The 25,566-nt window shown below is 41.2% G+C and overlaps 1 protein-coding gene across 5 annotated transcripts in view; it reads right to left on the bottom strand.

Annotated features, from left to right (window-relative positions):
* Positions 1 to 903: 903 nt before the first annotated feature.
* The window catches only part of adamts2a (ADAM metallopeptidase with thrombospondin type 1 motif, 2a), a 168,366-nt gene continuing 143,703 nt past the window's right edge, over positions 904 to 25,566 (bottom strand). For 3 of the 5 annotated variants that reach the window (XM_060936381.1, XM_060936379.1, XM_060936382.1), the window contains 10 exons: positions 23,417 to 23,550; positions 21,037 to 21,160; positions 16,731 to 16,811; positions 15,583 to 15,746; positions 14,358 to 14,517; positions 14,135 to 14,267; positions 13,840 to 14,047; positions 13,615 to 13,744; positions 10,076 to 10,150; positions 905 to 2,293 (listed from right to left, as the gene is read on the bottom strand). In XM_060936381.1, coding sequence (XP_060792364.1) covers positions 1,554 to 2,293; positions 10,076 to 10,150; positions 13,615 to 13,744; positions 13,840 to 14,047; positions 14,135 to 14,267; positions 14,358 to 14,517; positions 15,583 to 15,746; positions 16,731 to 16,811; positions 21,037 to 21,160; positions 23,417 to 23,550 — 1,949 coding nt within the window. In that variant the 3' untranslated portion in view covers positions 905 to 1,553. Of the gene's footprint in view, positions 2,294 to 10,075; positions 10,151 to 13,614; positions 13,745 to 13,839; positions 14,048 to 14,134; positions 14,268 to 14,357; positions 14,518 to 15,582; positions 15,747 to 16,730; positions 16,812 to 21,036; positions 21,161 to 23,416; positions 23,551 to 25,566 lie in introns of all 5 variants that reach the window. The other 2 variants (XM_060936380.1, XM_060936383.1) reach the window with 1 other exon arrangement.

Consider the following 25,566-nt stretch of genomic DNA (forward strand, 5'->3'; position numbering starts at 1 on the left):
AACAGGAGTGACAGCGCGTCTGACTGCGTCTGACTGACTGGGAGGTCGCGCAAAGCTCGGAGAGGTACGGAGCAGCTCGTCTCAATTCAGATAAGAGCATATTTCATTATGGAAGTATGGTGGACTGTTCCTTCAATGTTTACATCAAACAGAACCCAAATGTTGCAAAAACATCCAGTAAGCAGCAGTTCTGTTTGCGAAAACGTCTTGTTGATGAGAGATTAGATCAGAGGAGAACGGACAGGGCTGGGTTTCCCAAAAGCCTCTTAATGTTAAGAGCATCTTAACTCGGAGAGAAAGTGTTCATTGTGCTGCTCGCTCTACCATTTAACGATGATTTTTGTGCTGCGATGCTTTTGGGAAACTCAGGCCTGATCGGTTTTGAGCGGACAGGAAGGCGACGGTTATTCAAAAAAGCACTCTTTACAACCGTGGTGAGCAGAAAAGCATCTCAGAACGGAGAGCATGTCGAAACATGAGGTGGATAGACAAGACATGAGGGATGACGGATCACTGGATGGTTTTTCTGAAATACTCACACCGGGACCAACATCTATGTCAGAGTCAAAGTCAATGTGATTGGATTTGTTGGTTATTTTGATGTCCGATGTGAATTTAACTGAAGATCTTGAGTCATGTTGAGCCGCTGACACATGATTGGCTGACTGGATAAGTGCTTGAATGAACACCAATGGCTGTTGAGTGTATATTTCATAATTAAAGTTATTCCATAAAATCGAGTCGTACATGAGCCGATAGCCGACGAGGCGCGTAGCACCGAGTTGTCTATAAGCCACGTACAACGAGATTGAGCGGAATAACTGTTTTATTCTATCCACATTCACTGGATTTTGAGAAACAGAGCATTTTTATTTTTTTGCAAATTCGATAAATGAAAACTTTATACAAAATGTCCGACAAAATAATTTCCGCTTAGAATGTAAACAAACCGGCGAAATGACAGGAGCAATTTGTGAAAAATGTGATAATAATAATTATTGAAAAATAAATAAAGGATACATTCTTACCATCAAATACTTTTATTCCATATTTTATTGCGTTTTTTTGTTTGTATTTTTGTGGTTTTATTTTCGAGTAGTTTTTATTTCGTCCACGGTTGGTTCAGCAATACGCTCCGCCATTTTGTTTTTCTCTACTCACGGAATATGAGCTGATAGCCTAGTAGTAGAGTAGCCAATCAGAGCGTGCGATTGCTCATATCCAGTGAATGTGGATAGAATAAAAATGTTTCGTTTTAATTTTACTTGGCGAAATGATCAAACCAAACTACCGTCTTTCCACATTAAACGAATCACCATGACGATGTTTAGTACAGGATTGTGTGCATTGTGAGAGCAAAAAAGTGCAAAGCATTCAAATGGAAAAAAAACAAAACAAACAAAAAAAAACAAATGCAGAGATTAACGTTCTGCTACTTAACAGCATTCTGAAGGTGAATTTATTGCAGATGTTATAATACATCCCAGAGATGAAAGTGTTTCCATGACACTGAAAGAAAGAAAACCAAAGAAAGAAACAAAACACCCACCAAATCAGTCTCCAGGTTTTCGTTTGAGTCTTTTAAGAAAGTCTTGCCTCCTTTTTTCCTCGAGGAGCTGCTGAATCCTTTTATTCTGCGTTCTCTCTCGGAAGCGTCCTCGCTTTTTTGGTCTAACGTAGCTCTGAGTGACTTTGTTACCGTTAACAATTCTGTATGACACGTCGATGGAGTTGTTCTCCTTTCTGTCTTCTGACCTATGAAGGCTTACTATCGTCGGAAGACATGGACTTGTAAACATGGATTGTGTTGACGTTGTAACCGGTTTTCTGGTTACTACATACTCAATGGTGGTTGGTAAAAGTTCCTCGAATCCAGATGTGGACTCTGAGACCGACTCGATGATATCGACTTTCCACAGTTCCGTGATTTCCTCCTCCTCCTCGTCTGACGAGGTGCTCGGACCGTCCGTTTCTTCCAGGATGGAGCTGGTGGTGCTGGGAAACGTGATCCCTCGGCTCAGGCTGAGCGAGTTCAGAGTTGTGGTGTATCTCCAAGGTGTGGAGGTGCTGCTAGGTCTGGAGGTGGAGATGTGGGTGATGAGCGGTGTGGTGTGGAGATGGTGAGAGCGTGGAGACACGGTGGTGGTGGTGGTGGTGGTCAGGTTGAGATTTGAGGTGAAGTTGCTTTCGCTGCACGACTTGCAGCACATCTGCTTGTAGCCAGGGTTGGAGCAGTACTTTTTCAGCGCCTCCATACGACAGAAGACTGACTTGTCGCCTTTACAGCGCACTCCTAGAACAGAAACACATACACACACGTGCACATAAATACAGATTCGCGCAAACATTCTGGAATAATTGGAAATGACCGAATACGAGGGTACTTCAAAAAGCCTCCCTCGCCCAGAAAACATCACAGGAGAGAGATTTTTCTTGTATTATTTTTCAGCCTAGTAGTCTCCTTTAAGTTCAGTGCACTTGGTCCACCAACGTTCAAGCTTCACTATTCCTTGAGCTTCCTCAGCAGCATGATTGACTTCTTCATCACTCTGAAAATGGTGACCATGCGAGTAACAGAATAGAAGTCAGACGGTGCTAGGTTGGGTGAGTAAAGTTCATGCGGCAACAGTTCAAAGCAGGCTTGTAGTACTCAAGTCTGACTCATCTCATCTCACTATCTCTAGCCGCTTTATCCTGTTCTACAGGGTCACAGGCAAGCTGGAGCCTATCCCAGCTGACTACGGGCGAAAGGCGGGGTACACCCTGGACAAGTCGCCAGGTCATCACAGGGCTGACACATAGACACAGACAACCATTCACACTCACGGTCAATTTAGAGTCACCAGTTAACCTAACCTGCATGTCTTTGGACTGTGGGGGAAACCGGAGCACCCGGAGGAAACCCACGCGGACACGGGGAGAACATGCAAACTCCGCACAGAAAGGCCCTCGCCGGCCACGGGGCTCGAACCCGGACCTTCTTGCTGTGAGGCGACAGCGCTAACCACTACACCACCGTGCCGCCCCCAAGTCCGACTCATGTCCTAATATTCAGGACTCGTGACTCGACTTGGACTTGAGTACTGATGACTCGGACTCGGTCATTAACTGCATTCGGACTCGTAAATTGGACATGAGGACTTGGAGTTTTTCTTTATTTTTTTGTAACGTCATAATAATTTGGCATAAGATATTTATATTTATATCTACATTAATTTTTATACTAATTTCGTGCAAGAGAATGCACATTCACCTGTTCATACGTCATGTTCAGGAACAAACGAACGTTAATGGCGCTAAAATGCCTGGAGAGAACGCCGCTAGGATTGTCTGCTTTGCTTCTACAGACTTCACAGACAGTGCAGTGGGAAAAAATGCACTGCTACAGTATGCGTTCCATATGTCGAAGAGACGACGGGGACAACCTCGAACTTCAATCGTCATTTGGCAAGACTCCACCCAGAGAAGGAAGTGACACGCTATGTTCGTTGATAGTGGGCGGGGCTTGGTTGCTGACCAATGAACTAGCTAGTGTTAACCCTCTCTCATGTTATTTGCCCTGTTGATAGTGGGCGGGGTTTGCTGAATGATGAACAAGCTTTTTATCTGTAGCCTATTAACTAATACGAGGCAGTCGAGCAGGAACGTTAGTCCAACACAGTAGCAGAGACGCTTTCACATAAAGGCAGCAACAGACACCGTCAAACGGTGCGGGTGGAGTCTTGTTCTCGGACTCAACTCGAAATTTTCTTGAATGACTCGGACTTGAACACTGGGGACTCGAGACTGGACTCGGACTCGAGGTTTAGTGACTCGACTGCAATACCGGTTCAAAGCCATGTTTGGCTACTTCTGCCACCTTTTTTCTCTGATTGCTTCTTTCATTTGAGTTTTGGTGGACAGTGATATAAGGCTTTATCGTATACAATTATGCCCCAAAATGGGAATTACGCCCCTTGTTTCCTGGTGAGGCCGAGAACTTTTTGAAGTACCCTCATACACAGTGCTGTGCAAAAGTCTTAAACAGCCTATCTTTTTTTCATACAAACTTTGTTTTAGATTTCTATTTTATGACTTTGACATTATCGGGTCAGACAATTAACAAAAACATTTTAGAGTTCCAAACATTTTTTTTCTCCTAGCACAAAACTAAATGTTACAGAAAAAAAGTTTGTATCTGAGCAGCATATTCCATAAGAGAGCACTTTTCAGATTAAAAAAAAGAAAACATAATGAAGGCTACTGGATTTTGGTGCAAAATTAAGAAGCGAGTGTGACCTGAGACGACTATTTTTTTTTTTTTAAGCAAAGGGAATTTTGTCTCGCACTAAATATTGACTTTGTTTCATTTATTATGGCTAACTGCTTCCTGTTTCTAGTATTTTAAAGCCATTTTTGGTCTACAGCATTTCCTTCCACGTGCCTCGGACTTTTGCACAGGACTGTAAAAACTCAGTGCAAGAGAAACCACAAGTTACCAGAAGGAAAGACAGACGGGGAAAATGAATAGGAAAAAAAAAGAAGAACAAGAAAAAGGAATTTTTCACGTGCACTCTTTACTAAACAAATCAGTCCTGAAGTCTAAACATTCGACGTTATTTGACCTTTTATTCCTTAATCCTTGTCGATGTGGCTGACAAGAAGCCATATGAATAACACTCGATCTTTGTCAAAGATACACCACGTATGATACAACACATTTTTGTTCGCAGTACAATGTAAACTGTTTAAAAATGTTACATCATTCACAGTTTGGTAAACACTTTGGTTAAACACTTCTTCTTCAGAGCATACACATTTCCAGAAATGTAAATAATAAGACTTCATCGCAACAAACAAAGGAACGAGGAATGGCACATCCCAAGATACACGAGGACGATCATGAGATGGATCTCTAAACACGACTGACCTTCAGGAGGTGAAGAATGGTTCGAATATGCTCCTACATCAGTCGTATTCGCCTGATGGGTTTCATCCATGCAGCATTTTTTAATAAACCCATCAGCAATACAGAGTAATACAGAGTAAGGCAAGGAGAAAATGGAGGCAAGTGGTTTTTAAGATGAACTTCAGGAGTCGTGTTTATGCTACAGGTCAGAACTGTCGGTCAGGTGGAATTTTTCAACCTAGGTTTGAATTTTTAACCCAGTTCATAATTTGCTACTTGTATTAAAGAGACTTATTATATCTAGGGTTAGGATTTGGGAAGACTTTGTATTTTAAATTACTTGATGACGTAATAAGACTGGACTTGTTAATAAATTCAAAATATACAGTGTCTTGCAAAAGTATTGATCCCCCTTGGTGTTTTTCCTGTTTTATCGCATTACAAACTGGAATTAAAATGGATTTTTGGAGGGTTAGCACCATTTGATTTACACAACATGCCTACCACTTTAAAAGGTGCACATTGTTTTTTTTTTTTATTGTGACACAAACAATAATTAAGATGAAAAAACAGAAATCTGGAGTGTGCTTAAGTATTCACCCCCCTCAAATAATAATAATAATAATTTCAATTTATATAGCGCCTTTCAAAAAACCCAAGGACGCTTTACAATTATAGACAAAGAAAAATATAACAATAAATAAATAAATAATAATAAATAAATGAGTAAATAATAAAAAATAAAAGTAAAAAGTCCACCAAGTAGGGGTCAAGATGTAATACCAGTGGTGTAGCAGCCACAGTCCCACCAAAAGGCGCACGAAAACGAGTCCCACATCTCCAGCACAGCCGCCGTGACGCCGTCAGCAACATCGCTCGAACACCACGCCGTGGATCCACAAAGCGAGCAGAGAAGCTCCGCCACGCAGAGCGCTGGTGTGTCCCAAACCGCCTGCACAGCCGCCGTGACGCCACCGAGCAACATCGCTCGGAACATCACGCCAAGTGTTAAAGCGCAGAGCGCTGGACAACCATGAATGTTAAATGAGCAGCGAGCTCACTGCAGTCCACAGCCGGGAGTGCAGGCATCGCCCACGGCGAACCAAGGCCTAGAGGGAACCAACGCCCAAAACTGGGTCCGGAGCTACTCCACAACCGGCGGACAAAACACTCAAACAAACAACAAACTACACAAACACACAGAAAAAAAATAAATAAAATGAAAATTGAAAAAGAAAGAAAATAAAATTAAAAAAGCTCTGGTGAGAAGCGGCAGCCAGAATGCGCACGACGTACTCTCAACCGGAAACGGAAAAAAAAATAAGTCAATACTTTGTCGAGCCACCTTTTGCTACAATTACAGCTGTACGGTAAGTCTCTTGGGGTATGTCTCTATTAGCTTAGCACATCTAGCCACTGGGATTTTTGCCCATTCCTCAAGGCAAAACTGCTCCAACTCCTTCAAGTTAGATGGGTTGCGTTGGTGTACAGCAATCTTCAAGTTATGCCACAGATTCTGAATTGGATTGAGGTCTGGGCTTTGATTAGGCCATTCCAAGACATTTAAATGTTTCCCTTTAAACCACTCCAGTGTAGTTTTAGCAGTCTGTTTAGGATCATTGTCCTCCTGGACCGTGAACCTTCGTCCCAGTCTCAAACCTCTGGCCGACTCAAACAGGTTTTCCTCCAGAATTGCCCTGTATTTACTGCCATCCATCTTTCCTTCAGTCCTGACCAGCTTTCCTGTCCCTGCAAATGAAAAACATCCCCACAGCATGATGCTGCCACCACTATGCTTCACTGTAGGAATGGCGTTCTCAGGGTGTTGGGTTTGCACCACACGTGGCGTTTCCCATGATGGCCACAAAGATCAATTTTAGTCTCATTTGACCAGAGAATCTTCTTCCATGTGTTTGGGGAGTCTGCCACATGCTGTTGGGCAAACTCCAAATGTGTTTTCTTCAGCAATGGCTTTTTTCTGGCCACTCTTCCATAAAGCCCCGCTCTGTGGAGTGTACAGCTTAAAGTGGTCCTATGGACAGATACTCCCATCTCCACTGTGGATCTTTGCAGCTCCTTCGGTGTTATCTTTGGTGTCTTTGTTGTATCTCTGATTAATGCCCTCCTTGCCCGGTCTGTGAGTTTTGGTGGGCAGCCTTCTCTTGTCAGGTTTGTAGTGATGAGATATTCTTTCCATTTTGCTATAATGGATTTAATGGTGCGCCATGGGATATTCAAAGTTTGGGATATATTTTATGACCCAACCTTGATCTATACGTCTCCACAACTTTGTCTCTGACCTGTTTGGAGGCTCCTTGGTTTTCATGTCACTTGCTTAGTAGTGTTGCAGAATCAGGGTCCTTCCAGAACAGGTTGATTTATACAGACATCATGTGACAGATCATGTGACACTTTGATTGCACCAGGTGGATCTTAATCAACTAATTATATGACTTATGAAGTGAATTGGTTGGACCAGCTCCTATTTAGAGGTTTCATACGAAAGGGGGTGAATACTTATGCACACTCCAGATTTCTGTTTTTTCATCTTAATTATTGTTTGTGTCACAATAAAAAAAAAAAGTGCACCTTTAAAGTGGTAGACATGTGTAAATCAAATGGTGCTAACCCTCCAAAAATCCATTTCAATTCCAGCTTGGAATGCGACAAAACAGGACAAACACTTTTGCAAGGCACTGTATATGACTTCTTCCATCGCAATCGTCATTGGTCTAGTGGTTAAGGTTCTGAATTCTGGTTAAAGGTAGACTGGCTTTCAGATTTTTCAAGTGTAGGTCATAAAAATAATTTTCCCGACACCCAATTATTTTTGTTTAGTGGACCGAAAGCTACTGAATTCGAATCACAGACTTCCAATTTCAAAGTTTTTTTTAAATCGAACAATTAATGAATTTAAGGCCACATGGCCCTAAATTATCCGCTATTTTTTCCTGCTTCACCATGACCCAATTCAAGATACTACATCATGCATGACGTGGTGGGCTTTCCTTGTTCGCGCAAGGCATTGTGGGATACAAATTTGAAACAGGAGAGAAAAATGGAGGATGTGAGTGTGCGAATGAAACGTGAAAGACCGACTACAGTAACAGAAAGCGAGAAGAAAAGACAATATGTTATATTCGTTTAGCGACAGAATGATGGAACTGTCAGTGCACGCTCAAAGGTAAACCTGCGCATGCGCACACACACACGGACTTCCTCTGTCTGTTTGACTGCGTGAAGCAAGCGATTTCATGCACATTATTTGCTTTAATCCCCTCAAATTAAATAACTTCCCAGCCACAGAACGGCCTGATATTTTGTGAGATATTACAGAAATAAACATATATCACAATAACCACATTTCAGAGCGAACTAAATTTCACCGGTTTTATGAAATCGAAAGGTAGTCTAACTTTAAGTATGAAAAAAGATATGTAAAAAAAGAAAAAGACAGAGAAGAGGAAATACTAGGTAGGTGTAGACAGAGAGGAAGTGGATGGATGGATGGATGGATGGATGGATGGAAGAAAGCGAGACAAAAGAAGTGATGGAAAATCAAAATCCCTTTTAAGAATCTTGCATAATCCAAAACTTGACCTAGGTTGGAAATGATGAACTAGGTTAAAACTTTTGACCCAGGTCAAAAAAAAAAAAATCACCTAGGCTGAAATTTTTTGACCTGTAACATCTACATAGGATTGCCGTAGGCACCGTGTTAGCCGTGAGGTGATAGGAACATGTTGCAAAACAATCTACGGTCTGTAGGTGATGCTCTTGTATTGCCAGGTGTATGTTTCTGTCGACGCTGAGAGTGTGTGTGAGAGAGAGAAATCTATGAGGCACAACCTGAGCCTCTTGACATTCCTGACCTTTCTTACTCTGGGATTTTGAATAACAGACCAAAAAAAAAGAAGGAATACCTCTTGAGAATACCCTGAATATCTCAGTCTACAGAACCTTCTTGAATGCTTATACTTACTTCACAGGTTGTAAATCTTACCCAGCAGTCGTGTCACAAAATATATAGACATCAAATACAATATATATGTTTTTTCTTAATCGCATAAGACGGAAATAATAACAGTCATTAAGGTCGCTGAATATATTGATCATCCTATAACTGATACATAGTGGATATAGTATATTATATATAAATATGTATGTTTATAAATTCTCACTGTGTAGTCTATAAAATATAGATGTCGCATCCACCCACATGTCAAAGCACGTTGCATGTGTTACAAACCGACAGTCATGGACAGAGCGATAAAAGCATGATGACGTGATTCCTTTAGCTGTAAACATCCGTTGTGGTCCTGGTTAAAATCGCTTTTTCCTCTAGCTGCCCCTTTTCAGCTTTCAGCTTTCGTGGAGACGCGGAGCAAAGATGTGTCTCGTATGTAAATCCTGGATAAGGCGTTGGTTCTTCATATAAACGCAAATGATAGTTTCTTTTTTTTTTTTTAAACTATGTGATGAGGTATATTGATCGTCCTGTAGATCCGATATAGAGATGAGAGATGAAGAAAAGCAACCGAAAGCAACAGTGAGTTCGTCATCATGTTTCATCCAAACACCATGGTCTGTAATACGGATTTATCAATCAAACACTGGAGGTTTATGTTTAAAAGACTATTCGAGTCAATATGTACAAAAATACAGGATACAATTTAACAGTCAAGATGGCTGGGCCTCTTGACCCATACCGTATTTTCTCTGTTTTTATATTTATATACGTATGTATATTCACTGATGTAAATCATATACTATATGCTTTTAATATATAATACAAACCACCCCAATGGGATCACAATCTCCAAAACACCATTGTCTCGTAGACCTGCTAGAGAAGAAACCTTCCCTGTCAGTGATGCAGCCGAAAAGGTGCTCATGGCTTCATCACTGACATTCCTCACTGAACATTACACCTTGACCCCGTGACCCTGATTGATTCTGAGCCCAAGTGGGCTGTAAGAGGAGGAGAGCCGGGTAAAAACAGGCCCCTAAACTCCTTAAAGAGGAGCAAGAGGAGAGGGAGAGATAAGTAGCAGGCTCTAGAGAGCAAGAGCAAGAGCAGTCAAGGCAGAGTGTAGCAGAGCCAGAGGGCCAGAGAGAACGCCAGGTGGCAGGCAGGAGCGGGCGCGGTGCACACGGCCGCCTGGCCGCTGGACAGAGGACGTTTACTTGAGGAGATCTTGGGCGCCGGGAATTCAGGGTCTGCTCTGGAAAGCCACTGGATCAGGAAGTTCCCCTTATCGTCTGTTGAGAGAAAAGGATGAGAAAGAGAAAGCTAAATCAAAAGAGGAATGATCAGACATTCCAGGGTGAGACTGATTATTCAGACATGTGGGATTAGGAGGAGAAAAGTGGTCTGAGATGGGAGGTTTATTGGTTACTCATGTCATGTTGCTTTTATGTGTTTTCACAAAGAAGATAAAGGCTTTTCTTTTGTTTCTCTTTTTAACAGACATTGCTGCGCCTGAATTCTGGTCAAAAATGACAAAAAAAAAAAAATCAGGCTGTGGACAAAGGGTTCTGTTTCCAACAAATTTTACCATGAGCTGTCTTAGTGGCTCGCGTGTCCACCTCTTGACCAGAAGATCACAAGTTCTACTTCCAGTTGGGTCATACCAAAGACCATCATGAAAATGGTATGGTACGCCACAATAGAGATGTGAGTAGGGAATCAAACTCTTGTGGTTATCAGAGGACCAGCCCCCCACTCTAACCCAGGCTTGTAGTACTCAAGTCCAACTTGTGACTTGACTTGGACTTGAGCACTGATGACTCGGATTTGGACTCATGCATTAACTGCATTCGGACTTGGATTTTTTCTTGATTTTTTGCAACATGCCATAATAATTTGGCATAAGCTATTTATATTCATATCTACTTTAATTTTTATACTAATTTCGTGCAAGAGAATGCACATTCACCTGTTCATATGTCATGTTCAGGAACAAGCTAACGTTAATGGTGCTAAAATGCCTGGAGAGAACGCTGCTAGGATCCGCTTTGTTTCTACAGACATCTCGTGTTCCATATGTAGAAGAACTATCGAGGAGACGACGGGGACAACCTCGAACTTCAGTCGTCATTTGGTAAGACTCCACCCAGAGACGGAAGTGACACGCTATGTTCATTGCTCTGTTGATAGTGGGTGAGGCTTGCTTGCTGAGTGATGAACTAGCTAGTGTTAACCCTCTCTCATGTTATTTGCCCTGTTGATAGTGGGCGGGGCTTGCTGAGCGATGAAAAAGCTTTTTATGTGGAGCCTGTTAACTAAAATGGGGCAGTCGAGCAGTAACATTAGTCCAACACAGTAGCAGAGACGCTTTCACATAAAGGCAGCAACAGACACCGTCAAATGGTGCGGGTGGAGTCTTGTTTTTGGACTCGACTCGAAATTTTCTTTAATGACTTGGACTTGAACACTAGGAACTCGAGACTGGACTCGGACTCGAGGTTTAGTGACTCGACTACAACACTGATCTAACTTTAGGCCACACCAATTTAATTAGTTGGTTCTCGGATTTTTTCAGGAAAAATATGAAGCGAGTGGGTGAAATAAAAATAAAATAAAATTAATGCTCTGATGGTAAAATTAGCGGTGGAAATAGACCAAACCAGGGTTTTTCAAAGTGTGGGGCGCCAGAGTTCTTCAGGGGGGGTGCAACGTGAGGAAAAATAAACCAGAATAAGTTACTATTGCGGACATTTAGCGAACTTCAGCTAGCCTTTATCAGAAACAAAATGGATCGATTTTTAGTACCTAAAGCTACAGTGAGTGAGGAGACAGAGTCTGGGCCAAGCAAAAAAACAGAGCCTCCAGGATTTCGCGATTTGCAACTTCAACGCAAATTCAACCAATCCCCGCGAATTCAGGGCGGTGTTGCAATTATATCCAATCACCGCAACTTTCCCGCAAATTTGACCAATCGTTGGCGTTGTCTTGAGGTGACGTCAACAAACTACCTTCCGCCTTACTTCCGTGTATACGTTCAAGAGAAGCAGCATGCGCGCAGTGTTGCCAGATTGGGCGGTTTCAAGTGCATTTTGGCGGGTTTTGAACATATTTTGGACTGGAAAACGTCAGCAGTATCTGACAACATTGCATGATGTGTGAGTCAGTGTTTATATAGGCTTAAATTCTGTTACTGAAAGTGTGTTATGTTTACAGTGAAGGCCTGTGTGCACTTTACATTTTTTTTACTTAATACAAGAAATTAATGGATGCCAACATTTTTGCCAAAATGGTATTTTATTTTCCATTGTTTAGGCCGCTTCAGCATCATACTGTGAGATTCTGTTCAAATTGTTTTTTTCTTCTATGAAGCCTGAACCATTTATTTTATTAGTTTATAATTATTGTTTAATTTAGTCTTCAGGAGAGACTGCCTGCACACAGTACTAGTATTAATAGGTTTTTTTTTTCCTTACATGAAAGCTGAGGCATTTATATTATATTTTAAGGTAACTTCATGTTGTGCTGTGAGGTTCTCTGCACTTTAACTTTTGAACCAACAGGTGCATTTGGATAAGTAAAACCTATTTTTCTGCATTTTTGTAGTCCTGGTAATCTTTTATATTGGTAAAGTTGTTTATAGGACCATTTCTCAGTGTCTTTGTTTTTTAATCAATAGTTTTTCAGTAATAACTTAATATTTAACATATCACTCAATTTTAATCACAAAAAGAGAAAATCGCAACAATTTCTTGCAACTTTCACTTCCTCCCGCAATGTAATCGCAACAAAAACCTAAAAAACACCGCAACTTTCATCGCAATTTTTTGGAAACCCCCCCGCAACAACAGACATTTTAGCCCGCAACAATCACAAAAAAGGCCCGCGAGATCCTGGGGGGACTGATTAATGGCTCAAGGACTTTCCTTGGACGGGTGACTGCTTGGGAAGACCAGGTTCTGGCACGGGAGGGACTTTGACTTTTTATAATAAATTTTGAGTAGTCAAATTGAAGTAAACATAAATATAGTTCTGAAAACTGTTGGAATTTGCTTTGAAATTCATTTTAAACTTTACATTTGTTTTGACGTGTAATTACTTTTTTCTACAAAGATTACATTAGATAGATAAGGAGCCAGTTAAACAACGGTGACCGCAGAACTGGCTTTACGTTATGAATAAACGCATCATAATTTTTTTTCATGCTCATTTTTATCTTATCATATATCTAATTTATTCCCTCCACCAAGGAGGTTGTTTTCGGTGGGGTTTGTTTGTCTGATTGTCTGTTTGCTTTTCTGCTTTGTAAGCAGGATTGTTCAAAACCTACCACTCTGACTTCCATGAACGTTGGTGGAAGGGTGTTGCATGGGCCAAGGAAGAACCCAATAGATTTTCGAGCGGACCTGAACCATGGGGCGGATCCATGAAGTTATCACTTCTAGGATATGATCAAACATAGCCAATGTAGTAATACGATGACTCGATATCACAATCCACATTAATGGGTGCCAGTAATCCTCTGGGATACAGATGTAGGCACATAATTCGAATAGTTCTGGAAATATATCCAGAGATATAAAGTATTTGCGGTCCAGATTTGCACATCATAGAAGAGTTGACTATTATCCTTGGCGGAGGTCTGCGCACTCTGAGTGCTCTTCTAGTTGCTTATATTTCTAAGTTCCTCAATGATCATTATTATGATATCATTCAATTAGTGAGACAAGAGAAACGTTTGTAGTTTATAGGTACTCACTTGGACAAGGTGTCAGTTGACATTTCTGGATATTTTCTGGCTTTGTGTCCTTACAGATGCCGACATTGTTATCGAGAGTGATACACATAACCTGGCGCTCCTGGGTTCCATTTCCACATGTGACGGAGCACTGTGAACACACAAAAACAGGCACAAAACATAAAAAAAGACCACAGTCTTTAAAATTCATGTCATCTAGGTCATGTCTAAGATGCACCGACTCACCAGGGACCATGGTCCGGTTCTCCACTGAGCAGGACAGAGGTGCCGATTACAGGAGCGCCTGCTCTCGGGCCGATCATCGCTGCAGTATTTGGAGTTGACAGTTTTGTGTGTGCCATCCTCCTGAGGCCTTACACAGCGCACAGGCCGAGCCTGAGTCCCTGTCTTACCACATGACTTACTGCACTCCTCCCAGTCTCCAGTCACCCATCTAAGACACATACACATATATACAGACTTTACCATTCTTTAGTATCTGTGTTGATATCAAACTACTATCCCGGATAGTAATGCTTACATGGGCTCCGAGCACTGTTTCACGTTACAGGCTCGACTGATGGCATGGGGTTTGGGGATGTTGACGCAGAACGTCCGGTGCACCATTTTGCTATCGGACTTCCTTCGGCAGCCGAATCGCGTATATTGCTTACCTATAATGCAGGAAAACACACCACTCTGTTCAAGCAGCACTGCTCAAAGACACTAATTTGATCTTTTTTTTTTACCGTATTATACAGTACCTCCACCACACGGCTTGGAGCAGTGGGACCATTTCTTCAGAGCCCACTCGAAGTACAGTATATCATCCTGAGGTAAGCTGTTCTCCATAGATGATGATGGATCCTCTGGGAGAATGTACTTGTAGGACAGAGTGACTTTAGACGTACCACGAGACTGGACCTGGGAAAGAAAACCTGTTAAGAATCTGTTCAGAGCGACAAGTCTCAGTCAAACATGTAAAAAATAGCCTCAATGAGGTGCCACCTGGTGACCAATACTTGTGCCATTAGAGTCTTCTGGGTGAGTTTCAGTGAAAATGTCCTCGCAGTTTACGAAGAGTCGTGTTTAATATGATGAGTCACCTAAAAATTTTTCAAACGCCCAGAAAATGTTAAATATGACAGGTGGCACCACTATCTTGACAACTTTTATACACGCCAACCTGGGGAACATTCCATACGCGTTTGATAAAAATCTGATCACTCCTGTAGGAGAAGTAGCGATTTTCGTGAAATTGCATGTGACCTCTTTGTAGCCTCATCCATGGCAGGTGGCGCCACCTGGTTAACAATTCTTGTTGGAATATGTCTTTAGAGTCTTCAGGTTGAGTTTCAGTGAAAATGTCCTAGCAGTTTACGAAGAGTCGCATTTAATGTGAAGAGTCACCCAAATTTTTAAAACGCCCATAAAATTGTAAAGATGACAGGTGGCGCCACCATCTTTACAACTTTTATGCACACCCACTTGGGGAACATTGTATATAAGTTTGATCAAAATCTGATCAATCCTGTAGGAAGAGGAGTAACGGTTTTTGTAAATTGTGGACAGATGACGACGACGGATGGACGATGCGTCATTGCATAAGCTCATCCGGCCTGGCCTACAGCCGGATGAGCTAAAAACAGAAAAGACCAGGTGATGTGCTGGAGAAATGATGGATTCTGATGGGACTAAAATCTCAGAGATATTCCAGTAATACAGTAATTACGCTGCCCCACCTCCATCTGTACAACTAACCCAATCCAAAAAAGGCTTATAACCTTAAAGTTATGATAATTTGTAAGAATCTAGAACTGATTTATCTTTAAAGTTGCAGCAAGATATGTTATATAAGGTTTGTTATTATTTTCTGTCATTGTTAAAGAGCACAAGAAGAATTCAGCATTGTTTAAACTCCCAACCCTTAATTACTTCCACTTAAGTAACATCACCATCTGGTCTGTTATACACATCTGCTTTCATTACCATGATAAGGACTCCGTATCTCAGTGGGCCTGTGGTCTGGACTGTTTCCATATCATCATCGTTGGTATACTCCCAAAGCACACCTTTCTCAATCACTGATCTGGTTTCAGGAAACTCGCCCTCATCGTTCAGGAATACGTCATCCGTGGCTTGGTTCTTCACCGCTAATGTTAAAAAAAACAAAAAACAAACAAAAAAAACCCCACCAACCTTACAGCCACAACTCTCACCACAGCGTGACTCATGATTTAAACAAGATCAGCTGTGAGCTACTGCTTATTTACGTATCCCCCGCTCTCACTTATATCAGAATGCAAGCAATCGAAGGAACAGGACACTTATTATGAATACTGACTTCAACAAACAATTAACCCTGAAACGAGTAAGTAAAGAGCAGTGTCTCTCCCCAGGGATTTCAAACAGCATCCTGGTAAACTGTCACTTTGAAATAGCATTTTGCTTCTTGAAATAGCATCAAAATCCACACTATATGTTTCGTAAATACATTCAGTCAGTAAACAGGAAGTCGATGTGCGACAGACCTGAAAACGGTATACACGGTATAGAACCCCAAGCTGAAGCTCGGTACCAAATATCAAGCAGTTGTGGTTTGTAGTTGCTGAGAAAATTGTTCCAAAAATTTTGTAAATCCACCCTATATGTTTCGTAAATACGTACATTCAGTCGGTAAACAGGAAGTCGACAGACCTGAAAATGGTATGCACGGTATAGAACCCCAAGCTGAAGTTTGATACCAAGTGGCTATGATTTGTGGCTGCTGAGAAAAAGGGTGTATTGGACAGACGGAGATACAGACATACAGAGGTAAAAAAAACAGTACACACACACACACACACACACACACACCCTTTGGAGCGTGGGTATAAAAAAAATATTCAAAAAGGAGATATAAAGATCAGTCTTGGTTGAGTTGTGATTTGGGTGGTTGGAGAAATGGAGATAAATCAACACTATGAGAGACATTACTTTCCAGACGTCCGGAAGTTTCTCAGGCGAGCTGGAACGAATCAAGTTTTCAATGCCAAGAAGAGCCTATCAATAACAAGCAGTGGGAGGCCAAACACTCAAACTCTTGAGTTATGAGGAGGAGAGTTTTCAGAATGAATCATTTAGGTGAAACAGCTTACCCAGAATATGAGGAGATCCTTTAAACTCCTGGATCAGGACATGCCTCGCTCCTCTGGGTATTTCCAGGATCTTCAGGAAACCTGAGTGTTTATTTTAGAAAGTTATCAGGAAGCTGCTTATGAGGGAACAGGTCGACAAAACATTCAAGAATATTTTTGTTGTACCAGAAATGGGCATGCTTCAGGAAGCCTAGGAGTTGTTTTCCAGACACAGATCCAGCTCAGAGCTGGAATTACACTGTTAATGATGCTGCAGCATTAACAGTAAACTCTTTCGTTTGGCTCGGGTTAGAGTTGCAGGCTTCTGGAAAACCGGCTTCAGAGGCAAAACCTACCTTTATGCCAATTAATACAAAAGGTTGTTTTTGGGACGGCATGGTGGTGTAGTGGTTAGCGCTGTCGCCTCACAGCAAGAAGGTCCGGGTTCAAGCCCCGTGGCCGGCAAGGGCCTTTCTGTGCGGAGTTTGCATGTTCTCCCCGTGTCCGCGTGGGTTTCCTCCGGGTGCTCCGGTTTCCCCCACAGTCCAAAGACATGCAGGTTAGGTTAACTGGTGACTCTAAATTGACCGTAGGTGTGAATGTGAGTGTGAATGGTTGTCTGTGTCTATGTTTCAGCCCTGTGATGACCTGGCGACTTGTCCAGGGTGTACCCCGCCTTTCGCCTGTAGTCAGCCGGGATAGGCTCCAGCTTGCCTACGACCCTGTAGAACAGGATAAAGCGGCTAGGGATGATATGATGAGATGAGAGGTTGTTTTTGTATTAAAAGCTCAAATCTTTCCAAACCTACAGTATATTTTATATAATATTGTATATTTTAAAAAGTGTGTGATTAGTACAAAATCAGTAGCTGGTTGAGGTATTTGTTATGACCTACATATGAATTGTAAAGCTTGCAGATGCAAACAGCTGCATTACATGAGATAACTGAATTCTCAAAGCACATCCAGCCATCCATCATACCGCTTATCTGTCAAGGTTACAGGGTAGCTGGAGCCAATCCCAGCAAATCCCCCAGATTTTCTCCCCGAATTTGGACCATGCAGACGCAAATTCACCCACTCGCACCTCGGGTTAATATACAGTATCTGATCCACCCACTGGTATGTTCTTGGAAAATCGGAGGAAACTGGAGAACCCGAAGGAAACCCACAGAAAGACAAGACCCTTTCACATACAAAACCTGTTAATGTATCAGGTAAAATCAACATGGGATGGATAACACATTTTTATTCCCACTCAGTCTTCTACAAACGTAAAGTAACGGATGTTGTGTATTCCTACCTCACTGTATTTAACAGGATGCTACGTCATGCAAACCTCTATGAGACGTGTAAAACATGCAAGACCGGATATGATGTGTAATTCATTCTGATTTCTGAGAAATCTGTCGATATTTTGTTTCCTTGTTGCTTTAAAATTACAGTGAGGCTCTATGAGTATTCAGCTTAGGTAGGTGTCAGTAGTTCTGTCAGAAAATCACTGCATTATCATTTACGTCAGCGCTGTGACCACAACGTCATGACCAGCCGCAACACATTAATCCAATGGTTCCGGTTCCCAGTGGAACTGTGGCAAAAGATTATTGTTAATGTTCCTACATCTCCAGACGATAGAGTAACGTGTCAACTTTAGCGTTTTGCTCCGATTCTCGCACGACATCATTGTGACTTTAGGGTTTTGCTCCAATTCCCACATGACATCATTTCGACTTTAGCGTTTTGCTCCGATTCTCACGCAACATCATTTCGACTTTAGTGTTTTGCTCCGATTCCCACACGACATCATTTCGACTTTCGCGTTTTGCTCTGATTCCCACACGGCATCATTGCGACTTTTTAGCGTTTTGCTCCGATTCCCACACGACATCATTACGACTTTCGTGTTTTGCTTCGATTCCCACACGGCATCACTGCGACTTTTTAGCGTTTTGCTCCAATTCCCACATGACATCATTTCGACTTTAGCGTTTTGCTCCGATTCTCACGCAACATCATTTCGACTTTAGTGTTTTGCTCCGATTCCCGCAGGACATCATTGTGACTTTAGGGTTTTGCTCTGATTCCCACGCGACATCATTACGACTTTAGCATTTTGCTCCGATTCCCACACGACATCATTTTGACTTTCGCGTTTTGCTCCGATTCCCACATGATATCATTATGACTTTCGCGTTTTGCTCCGATTCCCACACGGCATCATTGCAATTTTTTAGTGTTTTGCTCCAATTCCCACATGGCATCATTTTGACTTTAGCATTTTGCTCCGATTTCCGCGCGACACCATTACGACTTTAGCATTTTGCTCCGATTCCCACACGACATCATTACGACTTTAGCGTTTTACTTCGATTCCCACACGACATCATTACGACTTTAGCGTTTTGCTTCGATTCCCACATGACATCATTATGACTTTAGCGTTTTGCTTCGATTCCCACATGACATCATTATGACTTTAGCGTTTTGCTTCGATTCCCACACGTCATCATTTCAACTTTAGTGTTTTACTCCGATTCCTGCATGACATCATTGTGACGACATTACGACTTTAGTGTTTTGCTCCAATTCCCACACGACATCATTTCAACTTTCTCGTTTTGCTCCAATTCCCACACGGCATCATTATGACTTTTTAGTGTTTTGCTCCGATTCCCACATGACATCATTTCGACTTTAGCGTTTTGCTCCGATTCCCACATGACATCATTACGACTTTCGTGTTTTGCTCCGATTCCCACACGACATCATTACGACTTTCGTGTTTTGCTCCGATTCCCACACGGCATCACTGCGACTTTTTAGCGTTTTGCTCCAATTCCCACATGACATCATTTCGACTTTAGCGTTTTGCTCCGATTCTCACGCAACATCATTTCGACTTTAGTGTTTTGCTCCGATTCCCGCAGGACATCATTGTGACTTTAGGGTTTTGCTCCGATTCCCACGCGACATCATTACGACTTTAGCATTTTGCTCCGATTCCCACACGACATCATTTTGACTTTCGCGTTTTGCTCCGATTCCCACATGATATCATTATGACTTTCGCGTTTTGCTCCGATTCCCACACGGCATCATTGCAATTTTTTAGTGTTTTGCTCCAATTCCCACATGGCATCATTTTGACTTTAGCATTTTGCTCCGATTTCCGCGCGACACCATTACGACTTTAGCATTTTGCTCCGATTCCCACACGACATCATTACGATTTTAGCGTTTTACTTCGATTCCCACACGACATCATTACGACTTTAGCGTTTTGCTTCGATTCCCACATGACATCATTATGACTTTAGCGTTTTGCTTCGATTCCCACATGACATCATTATGACTTTAGCGTTTTGCTTCGATTCCCACACGTCATCATTTCAACTTTAGTGTTTTACTCCGATTCCCGCATGACATCATTGTGACGACATTACGACTTTAGTGTTTTGCTCCAATTCCCACACGACATCATTTCAACTTTCTCGTTTTGCTCCAATTCCCACACGGCATCATTACGACTTTTTAGTGTTTTGCTCCGATTCCCACATGACATCATTTCGACTTTAGCGTTTTGCTCCGATTCCCACATGACATCATTACGACTTTCGTGTTTTGCTCCGATTCCCACACGACATCATTACGACTTTCGTGTTTTGCTCCGATTCCCACACGGCATCACTGCGACTTTTTAGCGTTTTGCTCCAATTCCCACATGGCATCATTTCGACTTTAGTGTTTTGCTCCGATTCCCGCACGACATCATTGTGACTTTAGGGTTTTGCTTCGATTCCCACGCAACATCATTTCGACTTTCGCGTTTTGCTCCGATTCCCACATGACATCATTATGACTTTCGCGTTTTGCTCCGATTCCCACACGGCATCATTGCGATTTTTTAGTGTTTTGCTCCGATTCCCACATGGCATCATTTCGACTTTAGCATTTTGCTCCGATTCCCACGTGACACCATTACGACTTTAACATTTTGCTCCGATTCCCACGCGACACCATTACGACTTTAGCATTTTGCTCCGATTCCCACACGACATCATTACGACTTTAGCGTTTTGCTTCGATTCCCACACGACATCATTACGACTTAACGTTTTGCTCCGATTCCCACACGACACTATTACAGCATAATAGTGATAAATAAATCTTTTTTCAGTGAGTGAGAGTGTGAATTGTGTCACATAGAGAACATGGAAAGCTTAGGATCGAATCGAATCGAATCAAATGTGTTCAAATGGTTCTTCCTGTGGTCCTGTAAAAGATTCAGAAGTAATGTTTCATACAGACACACACCCGGGACGCTCACCTGGCTTTCTGGTGCTCCGAGTGAAGTTGCCTTTGACGATCTTGCAGGTGGAGTTGTTCCCTCCACACACACCACACTTATCTTCCTCCATCTCAGAAGCGATCACATTATCACAACCCACTTTCTGCACAAACGTAGGTGTGAACATACATAAAAATGTTTAAAAGTGTGTGTCCTGATAAAAAAATACAGAATCTAATCTACTGCTCTGTAGACTACACCACCAGTTTCACTACCTTTTTCATCAGCAGAACCGCTTCAACCTAAATCATTTGCTAATATTGAGGAGTCGAGGACTCACAAGTCCCTAATATGATGCGTTCCACTGTATTATTTATCTAACTAGACTAACGAACTAAAAAAACAAACTGCATTAACACAATGAACAGCACTGCAAGCATACTAATCAGGAAATTTGGATTACTGCGACAGAACCAACTTGTCGGGACGGAACGATAAGCCAGAAGGCATCATGGCAGTAGGGAAGAGCACACAATAGATCTTGCTTTGATAGAAAAATAATCCACACCAGGGTAACATGAAGCATAAGTGGATTATTTTCCATTGTTTTTTTTTTTTTAAATAAAAGCAGTTTGCCAGTGAAGTGATTTTACATTTTAATCAATTAATAAACAACAGATCATAATTTTTTTTAAACATTTGTAGTTAAATGTAATGTTGTGGAACATCCATGAAACTGCCATCACTGATATTAGAGCAGCTATAAAGATCAATCCTTCACCAGCCTCTCGTTTGAACTGAATAAGACAAAAAAGTGTGTAAATCTGTAAGTCCTAAACTCCTTTGTCCTGAAGATTTTCCAAATTTTGGCAAAAAAAAAATTTACAGTTTACAAAATATTCCAACCAGAACGTCAAGGACGTAGCCGCTCATCTGGCCTGCCATCAAAACAACCACGACAACCAAAACATCAAGCAGAACTGAAATGTGACGATGTGAGAGAGGACCAACCTCCACGACAAATTGTTTACAACAGGAAAATCAACAAAGGACTAAATTTTGTTCCCCGAGTGAAGATCGACCCAAAACATCGATCAGAACTGAATTCGCATTATTAATGAGAGAAGGGATACAACTCTAGTCGGAAGGAAACGTGTTAAGTTGAACTAATTACAGATTTGTGAGCAAAACATTTTTACAATACAATGACGAGGTTTTGTGCAGAAGGTTGAGTTCTTTCAAATAAAACAATCGGAACCGAAATCCATTGAGAACTCGGGAAGGAGTTATGATTTAACTGAAAATAAACAAAGTTGTAAACAAATTGTTTACAACAAGAAAATCAACATAAAAATGACCAAGTTTTGTTCCTCAAGAGAAGATCTACCCAAAAGATCGATCAGAACTGGAATTGGGTAAGAACTGCAAGAGGAGATACAATTCTAATGAGAAGAAGTCCCAAAACTTGTTAAGGTGTCCTAATTAGCAGTTCATTAGCAAAAATTGACAATATAATGACCAAGTTTTGTGCAGAAGGTTGAGTTCTTTCAAATAAAAACAACCAGAACTGAAATGAAACTGAGGGAAGGAGGAGATACGATTTAACTGAAGGTAAACAAAGTGTTTACAAAAGGAAACTCAACATACAAACGACCAAGTTTTGTTCCTCATGAGAAGATCGACCCAAAACATCGATCAGAACTGGAATCGGATGAGAAATTAGAGAGGAGATACAATTCTCATGAGAGACCTGGAAAATTAGTTAATTTGGCCTAATTAGTAACTTGTTAGCAAAAAATTTGACAAAACAATGACCAAGTTTTGTGCGGAGTGACGAGTTATGTCAAACAAATCAATCGGAATGGAAATCTGTGGAGAACTGACGGAGGAGATACAATTTAACTGAATTGTGGACGACGGACGGATGACGGACGCCACGCCATGGTAACAGCTCACGGCCTTATGGACAGATGAGCTAAAAATCTGACACTGGAGACTCCTTCCATAAATGTTAAATAAACATTTCTCTTTATGAGCTCGGTTTATGAAGTGCAGTTCTTTTTTTTTTTTGGAGGTGTCTGTATTTCCGATCACCAGATAAAGAAATGGCAAATGTTACTGCCAAAAAAAAAAAAAATCATTAAACGCAGCCCTCAATCATTGCAGCATTTAAGTGCATACTCTTGACCCAACTTGCATTAATACGGCTCCGACCCCCGGACCACGTTTGCCAAATGACTCCTACGCTTTTGGAAATATGAGACTAAAAGAGAACCAGGGAAGAGCCAAGCATAGCCAGCTAAGATCTATTCTATTAAGTCTGGCATTTTTCATTTGATAGCACTGGAGGGGATGAATTCCTGTGATGGGCTGAGTGTCTGCGGTCTGTGTGTGTGTGTGTGTGTGTGTGATGGGTTACCTCGCACTCTCCTCTCACACACACACTGTAAGAATCCTTATAGGAACAGCGTGTGCCATCATGCACCATCCTCTTCATGGGGACCACGTCTCCTGTTTCTTTAGATTGGCAGTAGAGGTTGCATTGCTCCTCAGCTACAAGAACACACACACAGACACATACACGGAGAGGAAAGTATCTTTAGATAAAGAAATAAGAATACAGAAACTCTATTCCAGCTAGCATCAACCTAATCATTTTCAAAACAGCCATATTGGTGATTGGATCATTTTGAGAAAACAATAACGTGTGGTCTTGATTAATTTATACCAAACCTCAGCCACAGAGGATCCTCAAAATTAGACTCATATGCACCATGAACACGGGTATCCTGCCTCAAAACCACCTTGTTAACAGCAGTAGAGTACAAGCAGCAACATTCGACGGATACAAAAAAAGAGTGCAGCTAACCACTGGCTAACTAAATTCCATCTAATGTGAGAGCCGTCTCGTCCTGGTGGAAAAATAGAGATGTCATTGCTCCCTAATAGCATTTCCATTTGTCTGAAACTGCTGTAGCCTTCCATTCAACTTTCACTGCTTCCGTTCCCAGTGTTCGAGCCTTATATTAGTCTTGCACTGCCATCACCTTGCACAGGAATTCAAATCCAATCCAGAAACCATCCCTCGAACCGTAATAATAATAACGACTAAACCAAATCAAACAGCTATCCGAACCAATAACTCGAGTGGCAGAAACAGCCAAGTGAAGTTGTTTCCACTTCGAAGCAGTGAGACACTTATAGCACCAAAAGAGGGCCTTTGTTCAGACAGACAGACAGATGGCCGGACGGACAGTTTCAGTTTTCTGCTTACTTTTTTCCTCTGTTGTCTTGATATTGTCCATTATGTAACGAAGTATTGATGTTGTCTCAGTATAAAATTCTCCAGGCTTCCCACAGGACCAGAACCCAAGCTTTAAAGAGCCAGTCGAGCTTTCATATTCGTTCATCACAAAGGACTCTTAACTCTACATTATCGAGAAATACACCCCTGACAAACTAAAAACACTAAACTGCATTCTGACTTTCTGCTGAGATCATATTCTCAAGACTACACTCAAACAATTTAATTAAACAGGTCAACTTAACGGTACATGAAGCCCCTTACAAAAAAGAAGTTTATTCAAATGGTCTTCTAGTATATTTCTTTTAAACTAAAAATAAGAGATGATGCTTTCAGTTTACTTTTTATTTACTTATCAGAGATATACTTAATAAAGTTATACATAAGTATACTTGGCTTATACTGAAAAGTATATCGAAAAGTCTAAGTATATTAAGCTTATACTTAAACTATTGATCAAGATATACTTAACAAAAGTGGAATAAAGTATTAAAATATTTGTGCCTTATGTTTAAGTGTACTGGCCCTGTAGTTGTGCTTATCCTTTTGATAGTAGCCTATAAAATACTTCTTTTCCACACATATTGGCGTCTTTGTGATATACGGCAGCATGTTTTAAAGCCCATCTTTTAAACCTACATGTACCATAAGTTTGTGCTCAGCTCTGGGGTGGAATAGCTTAAGGTATAAAACACTTAAGTTGTCTCCTGGTAGTGTGCATGAAGTAAGGGTTCGGGCTAGAAAACTAATAGTATACCTAGAAGGGTAATTGCAGTATACTTCAAAACTAAAAAGTGGACTAGATGTATATAACCAGTAACTAATAGTATATTTCCAGTTTATAAACTAAAAAGTGGACTAGAAGTGTGTAACGAGTAAACCAATAGTATATTTCCAGTATACTACAAAGTATACTTTAGTAAACTAAAAAGTGTTCTAGAAGTATGAAACAAGTAAACTCATAGTATATTTCCAGTATACTATGAAGTATGCTTTTGTAAACTAAAGAGTGGACTACAAGTATAGAACTAGTAAACTATTAGTATATAAGTTTTCTTGTGGTATACTTGCAGTACAAAATAAAAAATACTAGTTGTATACTCAGAGATTACGTCTCTTAGACTTAAAGTATACTGTTTATAAACTAAAAGTGGGCCAATTTAGTCTCAAGAAGTATTAGATTAGTTTACTTACAAGTATACTGTAAGTACCGTACACTGATATCAGTATACTTGGTACACAAAAGTATACTTAAGGAAATATAC

Source organism: Neoarius graeffei, chromosome 12, assembly GCF_027579695.1.
Source record: "Neoarius graeffei isolate fNeoGra1 chromosome 12, fNeoGra1.pri, whole genome shotgun sequence".
Lineage (NCBI taxonomy): Eukaryota > Metazoa > Chordata > Actinopteri > Siluriformes > Ariidae > Neoarius > Neoarius graeffei.